Source organism: Carcharhinus amblyrhynchos, chromosome 21 (genome assembly GCF_965287045.1).
Source record: "Carcharhinus amblyrhynchos chromosome 21, sCarAmb.v2.hapA, whole genome shotgun sequence".
NCBI lineage: Eukaryota > Metazoa > Chordata > Chondrichthyes > Carcharhiniformes > Carcharhinidae > Carcharhinus > Carcharhinus amblyrhynchos.
The window spans coordinates 32,658,416-32,675,633 of NC_137344.1; the positions used below are offsets into that span (position 1 = coordinate 32,658,416).

A 17,218-nucleotide genomic window follows, 5' to 3' on the forward strand; every position below is an offset into this window, starting at 1 on the left:
CCTGCCTCTGAGAATTCCAGGCAGTGCATTCTGGATCCAAACCACTTGCTGTATGAAAAAGATTTTTCTCACCTCATATTTGTGCCCTCTGGCTCTTGATCCATTTCTGAGGAGAACAGTTTCTACCTAACTACTGTGTTCAGCTCCATCTGGGTAATATGTAAAGTCATTTTAGTCCACTCAATACAATTATCCAATTGTAAACCTTGTTCTTGAATGCATAGTCAACTAAAATTACTAGCACAATTAACTGTAATAGACCACCATACCAGATAGATGTGCCATTGTGTTCATAACATCTGTAGATGTTGGGTTGTTCCAAACAATAACTGCCACCAGTTCCCATGTCCAAGCTGCTTTGAAGTTGTGTGAACATTCTCAAACCCAGTAAGAAGTCCTACAACATCAGGTAAAAATCCAACATAAGCTTTCATAGTACTGCTCCTTCATCAGGTAAATCTGAGGAAGGAGCAGCACTCTGAAAGCTCGTGATTCCAAATAAACCTGTTGGACTTTAACCTGGTGTTGTGAGACTTCTTACTGTGCCCATCCCAGTCCAATGCCGGCATCTCCACATCATTCTCAAACCCTGTTGTTCTGGTTAATGTCCACAACAATCACTTGATTCAGAAGCTGAAGCTGTTGAAATTTTGTACTCCATTTCTGCATCTCCTGCCACCAAATAGCCATTAGGGTCAGATAGCTTTAATGCAAATGCAGATACTCAGGATTCTATTTTCAGGATTGTATTTTAAAGTTCTCCGATCACTTGTGTTGCCAGAATTGCAAAGTATTACACTCCATGATTGGAAAAGATTGATTAGAACAATGAGATCCAGCTTCCAGGCATATTCGGTGTCTGGTGATTAGCAACAATGATACCATTATAAGGAGTCAAATTATGGGCACACAATCGAGAGCACCCCAATCGACAATGATAGGTTTGTTTACCCAATGAATTTCAACGTCACCAGAGCAAGATTGTTCCACAATACATGTTAAATTAAAATTACACTGGATACCATCACACACAATCATCATTAAACTTTTGACAATTGCAATCAATTTCTCATACTCTTGAGTGAAATCACACTGATGTAGCTAGGGTAAATGCATGGGATATGGGGAAAGGGCCTGGGTGGGATTGTGTTCAGTGCAGACTTGATGGGCTGAATGGCATCTTTCTGCAGTGTAGGATTCCATGATTCTATTCCCCGGATTCCTCTTCCCACTGAGAATTCATTTTCCAGTGAGAGTACCTCCCTGTTATTTTCACTCTCCAGTGTATCCCTCTCTACTCTTTATAAATATGGGAGAGAGGTCCCACAGCTGAAGGTGACTGTCTCTGTTAGTTTAAGAAGCTAGGAATGAACTGCAGGCACATCTCTCCTCACTTTTTACAGGTTGGACGATGGGAAAATGGTTTGATAAGAATGAAATATCCAGTGTGGCCAAGGTATGGGAAATTCCAGCAACCTGTTTCCGACAGTGCGCATCTAACTGTCGCCACGCTGGAAGAGAGGCCGTTTGTAATTGTGGAGGAAGCAGATCCTGAAAATGGAGCTTGTGTACGGAATACCGTGCCCTGCAGGAAGCAAGCAAACCTGAGTGAAAGGTAAGGAGCTACATCTGGTGTTGCAAATAATGAGCTGTCACAATGGCTCAGGAAATACAGCTTAGTGGCTCTTAATACCTGAACTGATGTATTCAACTTCTTTTTAAATACTTCCATCAAATCTCCTTAGTCTTCTCAACTTGAAGGGCGACAATATCAGCTTCTCCAATCTGTCCATGTAATTGTAAACATTTATCCCTAGAACCTTCTATTAAATCTCTTCTGTACCTGGTCCAAAGCCTTCGTATCCTTCCTAAAGTGTAGTGCCCAGGATGCAATATAATATTCCAAATGGGTTGGAGCTAGTATTTCATACAAGTCCAAAGGTGTGCAGGTTGGGTGAATGGCCATGCTAAATTGCCTCTTAGTGTCCCAAGATGTATAGGTTAGGGGGATTAGCGAGGTAAATGTGCAGGGTTATGGGAGTAGGACAGGGGGTGGGAACCTCTGTCAGAGAGTTGGTGTAGACTCAATGGGCCAAATGGCCTCCTTCTGTCCTGTAGAGATTCTATTCAAAGTTCTAAAATCTAACTAAGAAATATAACTGAAGTACTGGTTGAGCGATATTATGGAGTTTAAATAGTTATAATATAAACTGAACTACAAAATTTATATCTCCGCAGTACCAGTTTAGAATATTACCCCAGTTTAGAGGGGAGAAAACTGAAAGCTCACCAATTAATCATTTAGCTGTATGAGACAAGGAGGGAAAGGATTGAGGTCCAGCAGTCAGAGTTTAAGGAAGACAAAAGTAGGACATCAAAATGTAGCTATCTCTCAATTACTCCCAGTGCGATACACTAATGAGAATAGATGAGAGATTATTACATGGTTAAAGACTGTTCAAGAAAAAGAGCTTCAGATTTCCACCATTCTTTCTGTGAGTGCTTCCTAACATTGCCCCCTGAACGGGCTGGCTCAACTTTTAAGTTTACTCCCCTTTCTTTGGGGCTCTCCAATTCTTGGTTCATTAACCACCTCTTCCCACTCCAGCCAGCACTAACATTGTCCTTTAATGGAATCATTGTTTTCACGCTGGCACCAAGTTTCAGCATAAACAGTGGCAACCTGGACTGAGAGACAAAGGAGACATCAAAAGATTACAATCCATTTGGGGACCATTAACATTTGAAGAGAAATCCAAACACTTTCTTTTAACCAATAGAACCTTGCCATGAGATTTTTTGTTTCAAACAAAAACACAAACTTTATTGTATTTAAAATACTTAAACAATGCAAGCGCAATTAACTTAACAACATCAGTTTATGACTTGTTTTGCACTCAGGTTTACTACTTACTTCTGGAAGAGCCACCCATAAGTATGCCCAGTTCACTGGAGACTACTTCAAGTCTCATCAGCTCCAAGTATTCTCAGAGATAAAACTTTAATTTATCATCTCTTGACTGTGGTTTCACTTGTTCTGATTACTTTGTCAATATTTCTAAACTAACTGCTGGTTGCTTTCTTTGCTGCATGGCTCTGAAGATCAGGTTTGTGACTCAATGCAAATTCCATCTACATGTGGGGAGTTTTCCCAGGATGCTGGCAAACAGGTTTTCCAATGAGTTCCCACCATCCCGGCTTTCTCTAAGGTTGGGTGCAACCCTATCAGCAGCAGGAAGCTGATGGAACCTGTTACGAAGCCAAAGAGGGATTTTCCCAGTAACATTTTTCAGTCCCAACAGCGGAACAGTTACACGCTGGCCCGCAGCACCTCAAGGAGGTGCTCAGTTTTGAGCTGCTAAATCTGTTCTGAATCTATTCCATTCAGCACAGTAATAATGCCACACAACACGATGGAGTGCCTTCACTGTGCAGACAGGACTTCATCTCAAGCACCATGTGGTGATCGCTCCTACCAATACAGTCATGGACGGATGTGACAATAACAGATAGATTGTTGAAGTTGAGATCGAGTAGGTTTTTTTTCCTTTTTTGTTGATTCTCTCCCCACCTAACACAGGCCCAGTCTGGCAGATACGTCTTTCAAGACACAGCCAGCTTGGTCAGTTGTGGTGCTACCGAGCTACTCTTGGTGATGGACATTGAAGTTGCCCACTCAGAATACATTCAGTCTTTGCTGCGCTTAAAGCTTCTTGCAGGATTTGTTTAGGATGGTGAAGCATCGAATGATGGAGGGCAGGAGATGGTAATTAGCAGGAGATTTCCTTGTTTGACATGGTTCCTTGAGACTTCATGAGATCCAGAGTGAATGTTGAGGACTCCCAACACCATTCCCTCCTAACTGTTTATCACTGTGCTGCCACTCTGATGGGTTTGTTTGGCTGGTGGGACAGGACATACCCAGGGATCGTAATGGAGGAGTCTGGAAGTTGTTCTTTTTTCAAGTATGTATTCACAGGATGTGGATATTATTGGCAAACTCAGTATTTGTTGCTCATTCCTAACTGTACATCTGGCTCTCTTGCTAGGCCATTTTGGAGAGCAGTTAAGAGTCAACCATAAAAGCAAATTATTGCAGATGCTTGAATCCAAAACCAAAAGAGAAAATGCTGGATAATTTCAACAGGTCTGACAAAGCTTTGACAAAAGATCATCTGGACTCGAAACGTCAGCTCTTTTCTCTCCTTGCAGATGCTGCCAGAGCTGCTGAGATTTTCCAGCATTTTTTCTTTTGGTTTAAGATTCAACCATGTTGCTGTGAATCTGGAGTCACATACAGACCAGACCAGACCAGGGAAGGACAGTAGGGTGCCTTCCCTAAAGCTAGGGTAAAAGCATGGGGTTATGGGGATAGGGCTTGGGTGGGATTGTGGTCAGGGCAGACTCAATGGGTTGAATGGCCTCCTTCTGCACTGTAGCATTTTATGATTCTAAAGGAAATTAGTGAACCAGTTTGGTTTTACTATATTCCTGTAGTTTCTTGCTCATTGTTACTGAAAGAAGATTTTTATTCCAGATTTATTTAATTAACCAAATTTAACTTCCCCGGTGGCCATCTGAGGTTTGAGTTTATGCCTCTGAAAATTCGCCCAGGCCTCTGGATTACTTTGCATGTAACTTGTTGTGATGCACCCAAAAAATCTATGCCAACCTCTGATCCATTGCGATGTGCTATCTTATCCTACATGTGTTTCAGTATTGCTGAGGCATACACCAAGCTCTGTTGTAAAGGATTCTGCATCGACATTCTGAAAAAACTTGCAAAAACTGTCAAGTTTTCCTATGACCTTTACCTGGTGACCAATGGAAAACACGGCAAGAAGGTTCGGGGCACCTGGAACGGAATGATTGGAGAGGTACAAAGTTCATGTTCTCTCTGTCGGTGTCATTAACCAATCAGAGGTTAATAAGAAACAAGCCAATAGAAACAGCAACTAATGGGGCCAGGATGACACCATTTCTGCAGGTGTGAGGGAAAGTTAAAGTTTATTTATTAGTTACAAATTTGCTTATATTAACACTACAATGAAGTTACTGTGAAAATCCCCTAGTCGCCACATTCCAGCGCCTGTTCGGGTACACTGAGGGAGAATTTAGCATGGCCAAGGCGCCTAACCAGCATGTCTTTCAGACTGTGGGAGGAAACCGGAGCACCCAGGGGAAACCCACGCAGACACAGAGAATTTTGCAAACTTCACACAGGCACTGACCCAAACCAGGAATTGAACCCTGGTTCCTGGCACTGGGAGGAGGCAGTGCTAATCACTGTGCCACCATGCTGTCCACGATTGAGCATCGCAGGATAGCAAGTGTGGGGTTAAGGGTCAAGGTGACAATGGGAGAGCTCAACAGAGACTGCCCAATAATCACAACACGTTCAAGGAGAACAAACCACTCAATAAATAAATACAGAATGTTGTAACTTAAATTCTAAACAGTCACATTAAATGAACGCAGTCAAGTCAAACCAAATAAATACAAAGCACTCGGGAGCAAAAAGGAATTATTTACACTACATAAAATACTGCAGATGCTGGAATGGATGCTGGGAAAACTCAGCAGGTCTGGCAGCATCTACAAAGAGAGAAAATACTCTTCCTACAGATGCTGCCAGACCTTTTGAGTTTTTCCAGCATCCTTTAGTCACACTACATATATGGTAAGGTCACTGACGGTCAATAATCCAAAACACACTCAAAAAACAAATATAGACCATGACATTCAATAACACACAATCACTGCAAATCATTCAAAATAAATGTCATTCATTCAATACAGAAAAACAAATGAAACCCAAAAAATATAGATTACACTCACTTAATAATATTATTCACTTGATATGAAAGATAGGATGTCTTGTGTCCTATTTCTGGGCCAGAAGCTCTGGGTTTGAGTCCAAATCCAGAACTTGTTGGCCACAGAAAAGGATTCATAATGCAGTTCAATAGATTTATAATCTGCTTAGAAATCCTTCTACCACTTCCCCATTATTTCCCATAGGGGAAAGAAGTGTGTGTGTGAATATACACCAAAAAATACTTTTTAAACTTCATATAAATTCGCAGCCTTCACACATAGTAAAAACAAACCACTCAATGCGGTATTCAGAATTAATACTATTCACAGTAAATAAATATAATCGCTCACAATCCAACTTTATCAGATCCAAAACATCCACAGATTAAATTTGAACCACCTGAACTTCAAATGTAGATAATACTCAGTCAATAAATAAAATCAACTTGCACTGTTAATACAAGCCATACCCACAAACTAACTGTCAACCACTCATGTTTAAATTGACCCATTGTATTCATAAAAGGCAACAGGAATAAAGCAGAAAACTTCAGGCCAATCAGTTTAACATTCAGTTGGTGACATTTATTGGAAGCCAATATTAATTTTCATTTTGAAGGAGTGACATACCAGTTCGTTATGAAAAAATGATGTCTGACTAACCAGATTGAATTCTTTGTAACAGAACAAACAGGAGAGGTAATGCAGTAGGTGTTGTATATATGGACTTTCAGAAGGCATTTTTAAAAATCTCACAGAGCAAGATTGCTAGATCTATTGAGTCATGAATACAAAGTTTGCTCAGTGACAGCAAGCAGAGCATGGTGGTGTATGAATCTGCTTCAGTTTTGGAGGTGTTCCCCAAGACTCAGATTTAGGTCCATTATTCTTTACAATGGCTATAAATGACTTAGATTTGTATGTCGGAAGCAATGTTACAAAGTATGCTGATAATGGAAAACTTAGTAATGTAGGCTTCAGGATGACATAGACAGGATGGTGAACTGGCAGAGCATGGCAGTTGGAGTTCCATATGGAGAATGTGAAATATGACTTTGTAAAGATTAACTGGAAAGGCAATACACTCTAAATAGCACTATATTGAAAACAGAACAGTGGTTTGCACTGCTGTCTCACAACGCCAGGGATCTGGATTCGATTCCTGGCTTGGGTCAATGTGTGTGTGATGTCTGCACATTCTCCCTGAGTCTACCTGGGTTTCCTTCGGGCCCTCTAGTTTCTTCCCACAGTGTGAAAGACATGCTGGTTGGGTGCATTAGCCATGCTAAATCCCCTCCTTCCTTCCTCCTCCCCCCCCCCCCCCCCCCCCCCACAACCCCGGTGTACCCAAACAGGTGCTGGAGTGTGGTGACTAGGGGTTTTCCACAATAACTTCATTGCAATGTTAATGTAAGCCTACTTGTGACACTAATAAACAAACTAAAAACTAAAAGTGTAGATGAACAGAGAAATCTTGGTGTCTGTGTACAAAAACACTTAAAGGTGGCAGAACAAATGAATGAGCTGGATAAGAAGCATATCAGCATATCAGGGTTTATAAACAGAGGAATGGAATATGAAAACAAAGTTCATGCCAGGACATTAGAAAGCGCTGGTTAGATCTCAGATGGAATATTGTGGACAACTCTTGACACCACTTTCCAACAGGACTGAAGAGATTTTAGAAAGGGTACAGAGGAGATTCACCAGAAAGTTACCTGGGATGAACAATTCAGTTACGAGCAGAGTTAGGAATGTTCTCCTTAGAAAAGAACTGCTGAAGATGGGATCCAATAGCATTGTAAGATTTTAGTAGAGTGAAGACTATAGATTCATCGCTGGAAAAAGTGGTCTAGTTTGGGATATAGAGAATTGTTCCCACTCAGACATTAGGATCCGGAATTCTCTACCTGAAAAGATGGTAACAAATTAATTTTGAAAGACGGTTGGAACGGCAGCTTGACATGCAGAAATTACAGAATTATGAACAAGTAGATGAGGATGTGGGAATAAACACAATGTTCTTTCAAAAATCCAGCATAGGCAACATCAGCTGGTAAACCACAATTTACTAAATAAATGCCAACTACTGGAGCAAACCCCTTCACATTCAATAAATACAAACTTCACACTCACTAAAGACCATCCACTCCATTAAACCAGGAGTGTAAAACCATTCGCATTAAATAAGTACAGAGCAGTCTGGTTCTCAATATTAACCCCGTCTGCCGTTTCTTTTCCTCCCTCTGCAGGTTTTCTATCGGAGAGCAGACATGGCCATTGGATCTCTCACCATCAATGAAGAGCGCTCTGAGATTGTAAGTTTCTCAGTCCCCTTCGTGGAGACTGGGATCAGCGTGATGGTGGCCAGGAGCAACGGGACTGTCTCCCCTTCAGCTTTTCTTGGTGAGCAGGGACATGTTGTGAAGGGATCACATTTGTTAATGATCAAAAAGCAAACCATGTAGAGAATGGGTTCATTCAGGTCAGCAACTGCAAAAGAAGCTAGCAATGATTTTTAAAAACTAACTCTGTCAACTTTCCTGCACAACACCGTCACTTAGTTTACACATGATTGCAAGAATCCTTGTAGAGAAAACCTTAGCCCTCTGTTTCAACTCATATTTGTCAGGAATTTCCTGAACAGTTCTCCGAATTGGTTGCTGTAACTTCGTTTCATTAAATATTCCTGGCTGGTCACTAACATGAGGGTACGGGGGGGAGGAGGGAGGAGTGGGGGTGGTTTGGTACCTTTCAGTACTTTCTTTCTAATCAAAAAACCCAATTCAAATTAAGTTCAATCATGGTCCCCACATGAGGGACAAACCAGATCCAAGCTGCCAAGACAAGACTTTGCATCCTATTTTGGGCTTGATCAAACAAGATCCAAGCTGACAGGATGAAGCATTGCACCCCCTCCTGGGTTTGGTCTAATGCTCCATCTTATCCAAAAGGCTGAGATGGCTTTGAAAAATTGCATCAGGTAAAGCCTCAGTTTAACCTCATTGTCTGTCCTGATCCTTTACTCTACCCTAGCTTAGGGAAACCACGATCACAGGCATTAGCACACCCCCATGGGTGTGGCAATGGGCTAGCCTCATCCCCTGCCTGATCATTGTATCACCCCGCCAGGTTGAGGTCAATGATTTCCATTAAGCTGAACAATTTGAGCTGGGATTAATGATGGGGCTGACCTCTATAATACAAGCAATTGATTGGGAAGTCAGTGGTGTGTAAAGGGTCGAAGAAGGAGCTGGGGTCAATTTGGGTTTGAACTCAGTGAAGAGGTAAGGACTCAATGTTGAAGTGCGATCTGAACTAAGTCTGAATGATTGCAATCTTGATCTAGATCCCAGATCACATTGTAGATCCAATGACCAGAGACTGGGGTCAGTGATTGAGCCAGGGATCAATGCTGGTGTGATGGGTCTGGCTACCAGTCACCTTTTGAGGTTTACAGTGTTAATGATTGGATGTAGGTGAGATACTGATAAAGAATGAGTTTGCAGGGAGTATTTTCTGAACTCATGCTTTGAGACATTCCATTTTGCAGCTCGAGCCTTGCAGGGGGTGAATGCTTGCTGGTTTAAATATTTGGAGGGTTCTGATTGCTATGTTGAATTTACTCAGCTGTGATTTCTCTCTCTGCAGAGCCCTACAGTCCTGCAGTGTGGATGATGATGTTTGTAATGTGTCTGACGGTGGTGGCACTCACAGTCTGTATATTCGAGTACTATAGCCCTGTTGGTTACAACCGAAATCTCATGAATGGCAAAAGTAAGTTGTCAGTGACTGGAATTATGCATTTGTTGGATCATTAAATTATAGAATGATCCGCTGATCATGTACCCTCCTCTTATATTGTACAATTTAATTTATATTGTCTCCACATCTTGGGTCCATGATAGAAGCTCCTATATACTGACCCTGAGCCCACAATATAGACTCCAATCTCCTGTGGTTTCAGGATCAGAGGGCTTCATTTATCCAGTTATCCCATTGTGCAATGTGGCACAGATCCAAGGCCCAGAGGTTGGTGACATCCGGAGTCATAGAATTATAGAATGAATACAACACAAAAGCTATAACCATTTGGCCCATTAGGTCTGTACCAGCACTATATTGGAGCTACTTAGCTAGCCTTGCTCCCCTACCTTTTCCCCATTTCCTTAAAAAAAAAATTTTCTTCAGCTGGATATCCAGTTTCCTTTTGAAAGCCACCATTGAATCTGTTTCCACAACATTCTCAGGCAGTGCATTCCAGATCCTGACCATTCGCTGTCCCTGTTTAGCTTCCTGGTTGTGCAGTGGTCAGCGAGGAACAGGTCAGGTCCACGCCAACATTTTTTTCCAGAGGGATAGGGGCGCAAGCCCTTCACCCTCCCCATTCTGGTCAGGAAAACCCTGCCGAACACATTTCAGAAACTCTTCTTCCTCTCTGCCAGTTGCACTATTATCTCAGCCTAGATTAGGATTATTTAAATCACCAGTTATCACTACTCTATAGTTTATGTAATTCTCTCAAAATTGCAGCACATGCTAGGCCTCCAGCCTTCTATCTCACAACATTAAGCAGGTGGACCTTGTGAAGCAGCTCCAGACTACACAAGCACAAGGTCCAGAGGTGCTACCAGTTGCATCCCCTGGCCTGGAATGAGCTGCAGTGAGAGGAGACGCATCTTAACCCCTTGTAGAACATGGTTTACTGCAGCACCTGCTCTCAGGTTCACCTACTAAAGCAGGGTAGAATGGACAGCCAAGTGAGGAAATGTTCCTTTAACTGGAGGTTGAGGAGATGAATAGTCTGATGTCAAAGATAGAATGGCATAGATGAAAAGATTTCAGTGAGGAGACTTGTTCTGGTTTCCCTTGCAATGGTTGCTGAAGAGTTAGAATCATAAATTCCCTATTGTACAGAAGGAAGGCATTTTGCTCATCGAGTCTGTACCAAACACAATCCCACCCAGGCCCTATTCACGTAACCCCATGCATTAGTTCTGCTAATCCGGCTGACACTACGGTCAATTTAGCATGGCCAATCAACCTAACCCACACAACTTTGGACTGTGGGAGGAAACCGGTGCACCCGGAGGGAACCCATGCAGGCATGGGGAGAAAGTGCAAATTCCACACAGATAGTGACCCAAGGCCAGAATTGAACCTGCGACCTCGGCGCTGTGAGGCAGCAGCACTAACCACTCAAGGGGCCCCCTCAGCAAGATTCAATCATATCTCTCTGAGATTGACAAAGTTGTCACAACAGAACTGTTAGTGAAATAAGAGAAAATACTGTTGCAAAATCTGAGGTAAGTACTGGAAAAACTCAGCAGGTCCTGCAGTATTTGTGGGGAGAATTGATTTTCAAGTCAAATATGACTCTCGTTATAATTGTTTCTATTGTAGATTATAAGGGTTAAGAATGTGAAGTTTAAGTTTCAGTTTAAGGTGAATTGAGGGTTGTTAATTTCAGTTTGATTTAGTATGCCTGGGTTTGTTACAAACAATTCCTGAGCTTTTGACCCAGCTGAGAAACTTTTAGAAGCAAGAAAGCCCTTGGGGTTGCTATGGGGAAAATAGCTGAGAGTGAATGGTGTCACTTGTTTCTGCTTGGGGAGAAAAAGTGGAATATAAGCTGACCTGGAGGCTGCAGACATCAGTCCGTTGTATGAACGAGAGAACTGAGTTCTATATTTTTAGAGATGAACAGGGGGAGTTTTGTAGACCAAGTGGTCCTGTAAAGAGAGAAGCCCAGCTACAGGATAGTTGCCAAGGAAGTGTCTACATGTGCCTTGTGGGTCATCATGCAGGGTGACCATAAACAATGCTTAGACTTGGATCAGGAGGTCATATTGATAGGAATATACCATAGATCCGAACTCAAACCTGTGCAACCAGTTCCAGACATATACACCGGAAATCTATCACCCAGCCCGCCACAGAATCAGAGTGGGCAAGGGCAGACGATGGAAATGTCCGTTGACATTGGGCAGGAAATTCCTGCCTGACAAGCCGAATTTGTCCGCCCCACCTGCCACAAGAGTCAGAGCGGGTGAGGGGTGGACCATGGGAAGGTGCATTGACATCAGACGCGATTTTACAGTTTCAGGATGAGCAAGGTCATAAAATCCCACCCATAGAAACTGCCACCCAGCTGATGAGTTTGTATATAAGCTTATCAGAGTGAACACCACAGTAAAAACGTTAAACTGGACTAATCTGTTGGAGTAAGATTAAGATAGATGGTCATGTTGGCTAGAATCATTATCTTATTGTCTTAAAAGTATCTAATTAGTAATTGTTGTCTGCATTTGTTTTGTTCGAGTTTGTATAATAATGATTAATTTTGTGTTTCAATTTAATCTCGGGCATCCTGTCACATTCCCTTGTCTTTGGTTCTTCCACAATATTTTCCTTAAATGATTATGGTCTATCCAGCCAGATCCTAACTTAGGCTTTGCCTGGTATTATAGCTGGGCTCACAACACTTCTTCAGGTCAAAAGGGAGTTAGCAATATGCTGGATTTTATACTGTTGGGGGTGGGCTGTACCTTGTTTTCATGTTTTTGCTTTCAGACTGCTAAAGGGTTCAACTATTTGAGGGTTATCAAATAATTTTTAGTTTTCCATTAAAGATTTTGAAGATTATGAAGGGAATTTGAAGTAAATGATCTGTAGTGAAGGGGCCAAGTAGCATAGCAATAAGAACATCCTGATGCTGACATCTGTAAGATAGAAAATGGATGAAGAATTGGACTTGCAGTGTAATTACTGTTCGTGTACATCTCTTCACAGTTACAGGAGGTCCAACATTTACAATAGGGAAATCGGTGTGGCTTCTCTGGGCACTGGTCTTCAACAACTCTGTTCCCATCGAAAATCCCAAAGGAACAACTAGCAAAATCATGGTCTTAATCTGGGCCTTTTTCGCTGTCATCTTCCTGGCAAGTTACACAGCAAACCTGGCGGCATTTATGATTCAAGAACAGTTTATTGACACTGTCTCCGGTCTCAGTGACAAGAAGGTAAGGCAAAAGCCCAACAATACTGAATATAGAGTCCACATCATTGGTGCTGCATCTAGAACAGATCCCACTGCAACTGAATCCAGAATTCATCCCCTCAGCATCTAGAACAGATCTCACTACAACTGAATCCAGAACTCACCCAATCAGCATTTGGAACTGATCCCATCGCAGTAAATTCAGAACCCATGCCTGTTAACATTGAAACAACTTTTCCATCCACACCTCCATCAATTATAAAAGTCATTGCCTCCTTCCTCCTCTATCTCCTCCCCTTCCCCAACTCTGAATCCCCCGTTACACTCCTGGAAATCCGATAAAGAGATAACCTCCCCAGTTTGTAATTGATCAGCACGAGGCTGTTGCATCTATTTGCCTGACTGAGTCCAGTCATGTTAATTTCTTTTTTAAGTTTATTTATTAGTGCCACAAGTAGGTTTACATTAACACTGCAATGAAGTTACTGTGAAAATTCCAGAGTTGCCATTCTCTGGCACCTATTTGGGTACACTGAGGGAGAATTTAGCATGGCCAATGCACCTAACCAGCACGTCTTTCAGACTGGGGGAGGAAACTGGAGCAACTGGAGGAAACCCATGCAGACACGGGGAGAATGTGCAGACTCCATACAGATAGTGTTCCAAGCCGGGAATCGAACCCAGGTCCCTGGAGCTGTGAGGCAGCAGTGCTAAACACTATGCCACCCATATGGTAGACATTTTACCATAGTATCAGTTCATAAGCTGTTATTGGGTTTATTCGAAGAGGATAAGCCAGAGCCTAAGTTGTGAAGTCCAGCAGTCATTGTTGTCACCCACAAATAGGCATCCACTTGGGGGGCTGGTTTGGCTATGGTTAGAGAGACTTCACAAAACTATTCATGGGATATATTTTTCTCATCTTGATTGGAGCACATTCAAAATGAAGCTTATTGAGGCATAAAGTTTCACTGTTATTGCACAATTGTCTATTGTGCTTAACTCTAATTTTATAACCCTGGGCTTCTGTCTAAACAGTCCATGGATTTGAAAGTGTGCTTATTTTCACAGGAAAACAGCTGCTACTAGTAGGCCTTGCCTTGCATCAAAGAGTCTTACTTGGAATAAGAACATAAGAACATAAGAAATAGGAGCAGGAGTAGGCCATCTAGCCCTTTGAGCCTGCCCCGCCATTCAATAAGATCATGGCTGATCTGTCATGGCTCAGTTCCACATTCCCGTCCTCTCCCCATAACCCTTAATCCCCCCGCTTATCAAAAACCCATCAACCCGCGTCTTAAAAATATTTAGCGAGGCAGCCTCCACCACCTCAACAGGCAGAGATTTCCAGAGATTCATCACCCTTTGAGTGAAGAAGTTCCTCCTCAACTCTGTTCTAAACCGCCCCCCCTTTATCTTGAGGCTGTGCCCCCTAGTCCTACTGTCCTTTCTGAGCGGGAAGAGTCTCTCCACCTCTATCCTATCCATCCCATTCATCATCTTATATGTCGAAGGTCATGTGAAGTCATGTGCGGCACATGACCAACCCCTTGTCCACTAAGTCTCTCACTTGCATCAATAGTTTAGATCTTCATTAGAACTCCAGCACTATCTTGTTTGGGGGAATAGCATCGTGTATTAGAATCCAGGTCTGGCATCTTGATGTCATCCGAACATAACATGTACACGTTAGGATGGGCCCCACTCGTTTTGTTGGGCATTCTAGAAAGTTAGGGGCTAAAAATCAAACTTAACTTGCACCTTGCAGGAACAGGCTTTCCAAGATTGGTATATCCTTCCTGAGCATGGTGCCCAGATCTGAACTCCATACTCCGGGTGGAGCCATTATAGTCTGAGAGATTCTGAACTCAAGCAGGCAACAAGGACATTGTGTTAACAGTCAACCTCCTTCCTTTTATGATTCACAACACATTGCAGGTGATACCCTGTGACATTTTGGTGCTTTACGTAGCCAGCTTTATCACTGCAATTGGCATGTCTACTATTTTTAATGTTATAATTGAAAAATGCTTGTGTGAGGAAATAAGTGACAGTAATGATATCAGCCATGAGAGGCTGAGATGCAGCTTTAGTGGCTAATGTAATAAATGCAGGTTGAAGGATCCTATATAAAGAGAGGAGTTAACAAAACAGGAACGGATACATCGTGAGATCTTATCTGTAACATGTATCTTTGATGTAGCAAATATAATGGAGCACAATAGGTCCTGAGAGAGATGGAAGGATGCAGAAAAGTTAAAGCTGCTTTCTTTTCTGGTTAGACTCATTACTGTGATGCATATCGATAAAATCCGTTTTACATGCTCCACCGTTATGAACCTGTAATTATGATATTACATATTTTAAGGACAACTGTGTTAACTACAGAAACCATCACTGCTGCCATTTCTATTTTCAAACCTTTCCATTGAGCCTTTTTCAAAGTGGAGATATGGACACACAACAAGACACTTTCTCTGTTCAATCTTCCTCAGACTTGGTTATCCCTAGAGTTGGCTACAGAGAGTCATTAAATCCAGAGTTTCTCCAGAGATCTCCATTGCATCCTCGAAAATCTGTGAAACTCTCTTGGCTTCTGAGAGAACAGGAGATAGAAAGGCACTTCCAAGGACCTCAACACAATTAACCTCTGTGCCTAGTCAAACAATGCTTCATCAGAATTAACAGAGCAGCTATTTTGTTTCGGTTGCGATAAAGGCGAAAGCCATCTGAGAGTTAACAACATCAGCAGGGGTTCTGAGCCAATGGAGGACGAAGAGGAAGGTACTAAAAAAATCAACTGCTGTCCTGTCAAAAGAGTCCAGACACTCTACAAGTGCCATAACTGCAAAATGAGTGAGGAATAGGAAACCTTCTCTCCCTCCCAGAAACCTGCTGAACTACCTGAAAAGGCAAACCTCAACAGTTAGCTATAACAGTCATCACAGCTACTCAACCCCTTCACTTTCGGAACAAAGGAATTCATAGAATCATTAAATCCCCACGGTGCAGGAGGAGGCCATTTGGCCCATCAAGCCTGCACCAACAACAATCCCACTCAGGCCTTATCTCCGATAATACCACATTATTTGCTCTGCTATACCCCGACACAATGGGACAATTTAGCATGTCCAATCAACCTAGCCCGCACATCTTTGGACTGTGAGACGAAACCGGAGCGTCCAGAGGAAACCCACAGAAATAGGGAAGAACATGCAAACTCCACGCAGACAGTGACCTCAGACCGGAATTGAACCCGGATGCCTGGCGCTGTGAAGCAATAGTGCTAACCACTGTGCTGCAATTCAAGAAATGGGCCCACAAAGGTATCTCACGGATACGGATTAGAAATCTCCATCTTTAAGTATCGTTTTTTTCCTTTATCTGTATTGTAATCTTTGTACCCATATTTTAGTTAATAACGTCATCGCTTTTACTTAAGTAACTTCACAGCACTGCTTTTTTAATAAACTAACCTCTATCCTGTTTAAGACTAAAACTTTGATGCTGGTTATTTTTTAATTTAATCATTTGCGAATTAAACAGGAGCTACATGAGCTGAAATATGGTTACGATGCCCCCATGTCTTATTCCATGTTAAATACTGAAGCCATGAGAAGAAGAACTATTGGTAAAACTAGACACAGACAGCAACAAATTATTGCAGGGAGTATTGCTCACAACATATTGTTATGATTGACGGAAGGAGGTTGTTAACATGGTGTCCTCCTTATTGCCTGTTAAAATCCGAATCTCCAGAGTATCTGAAGCTGCGTGCTTAGATCTGGGCATTGTGCTAAGGAAGGATAAATTGGCCTCCAAGGGGATGTATCGCCGATTCACCAGAATGACACAAGGGCTTAGTGGATTAAATTATGAAGGAAGTTTGTATGGAATAGGTTCACGTTCCTTTGTGTACAGAATAATAAGGGATGATCTGATTTGAGGTTATTAAAATGATTTAAGAGCATAACAAACAAGAGTAGGAGTAAGCCATGAAGTCCCATATGCTTGCTGTGCCAATCAATAAGATCATGCTGGTCTCCACTTTCTAACCCTATACCCCCTTGAGTCCCTTAGACTGTAATACTCTATCAATCACTATCTTTAAAATATTCAATGACTGAGCATCCAAAGCTCTCTAGAGTAGAGAATTCTGAACATTCGCAACTCTTATCTCAGACTCAAACAATCGTTCCCTTATCCTGACACTGTCCACTTACTTCAGCCTGGGGAAACGGCCTCTTAGCATTTACACTATTGTGCCCACTCAAAATCTGATAGTTTCTGAACACTATGGAGTATTGGCCCAATTTACTCCACCTGTCATTATCGTAGGACAGTCTTCTTGTCCCAGGAACTAATCTTGCCTTCACCATGTGGTCTTCAAGGCAAGTACAT

At 42.1% G+C, this 17,218-nt stretch overlaps 1 protein-coding gene across 1 annotated transcript in view; it reads left to right on the top strand.

Annotated features, from left to right (window-relative positions):
- The window catches only part of grin2cb (glutamate receptor, ionotropic, N-methyl D-aspartate 2Cb), a 77,928-nt gene that overhangs the window by 37,797 nt on the left and 22,913 nt on the right, over positions 1 to 17,218 (top strand). The window contains exons 4-8 of the mRNA XM_080208954.1: positions 1,404 to 1,615; positions 4,718 to 4,877; positions 8,070 to 8,223; positions 9,469 to 9,594; positions 12,610 to 12,839. Coding sequence (XP_080065080.1) covers positions 1,404 to 1,615; positions 4,718 to 4,877; positions 8,070 to 8,223; positions 9,469 to 9,594; positions 12,610 to 12,839 — 882 coding nt within the window. The remainder of the gene's footprint in view (positions 1 to 1,403; positions 1,616 to 4,717; positions 4,878 to 8,069; positions 8,224 to 9,468; positions 9,595 to 12,609; positions 12,840 to 17,218) is intronic.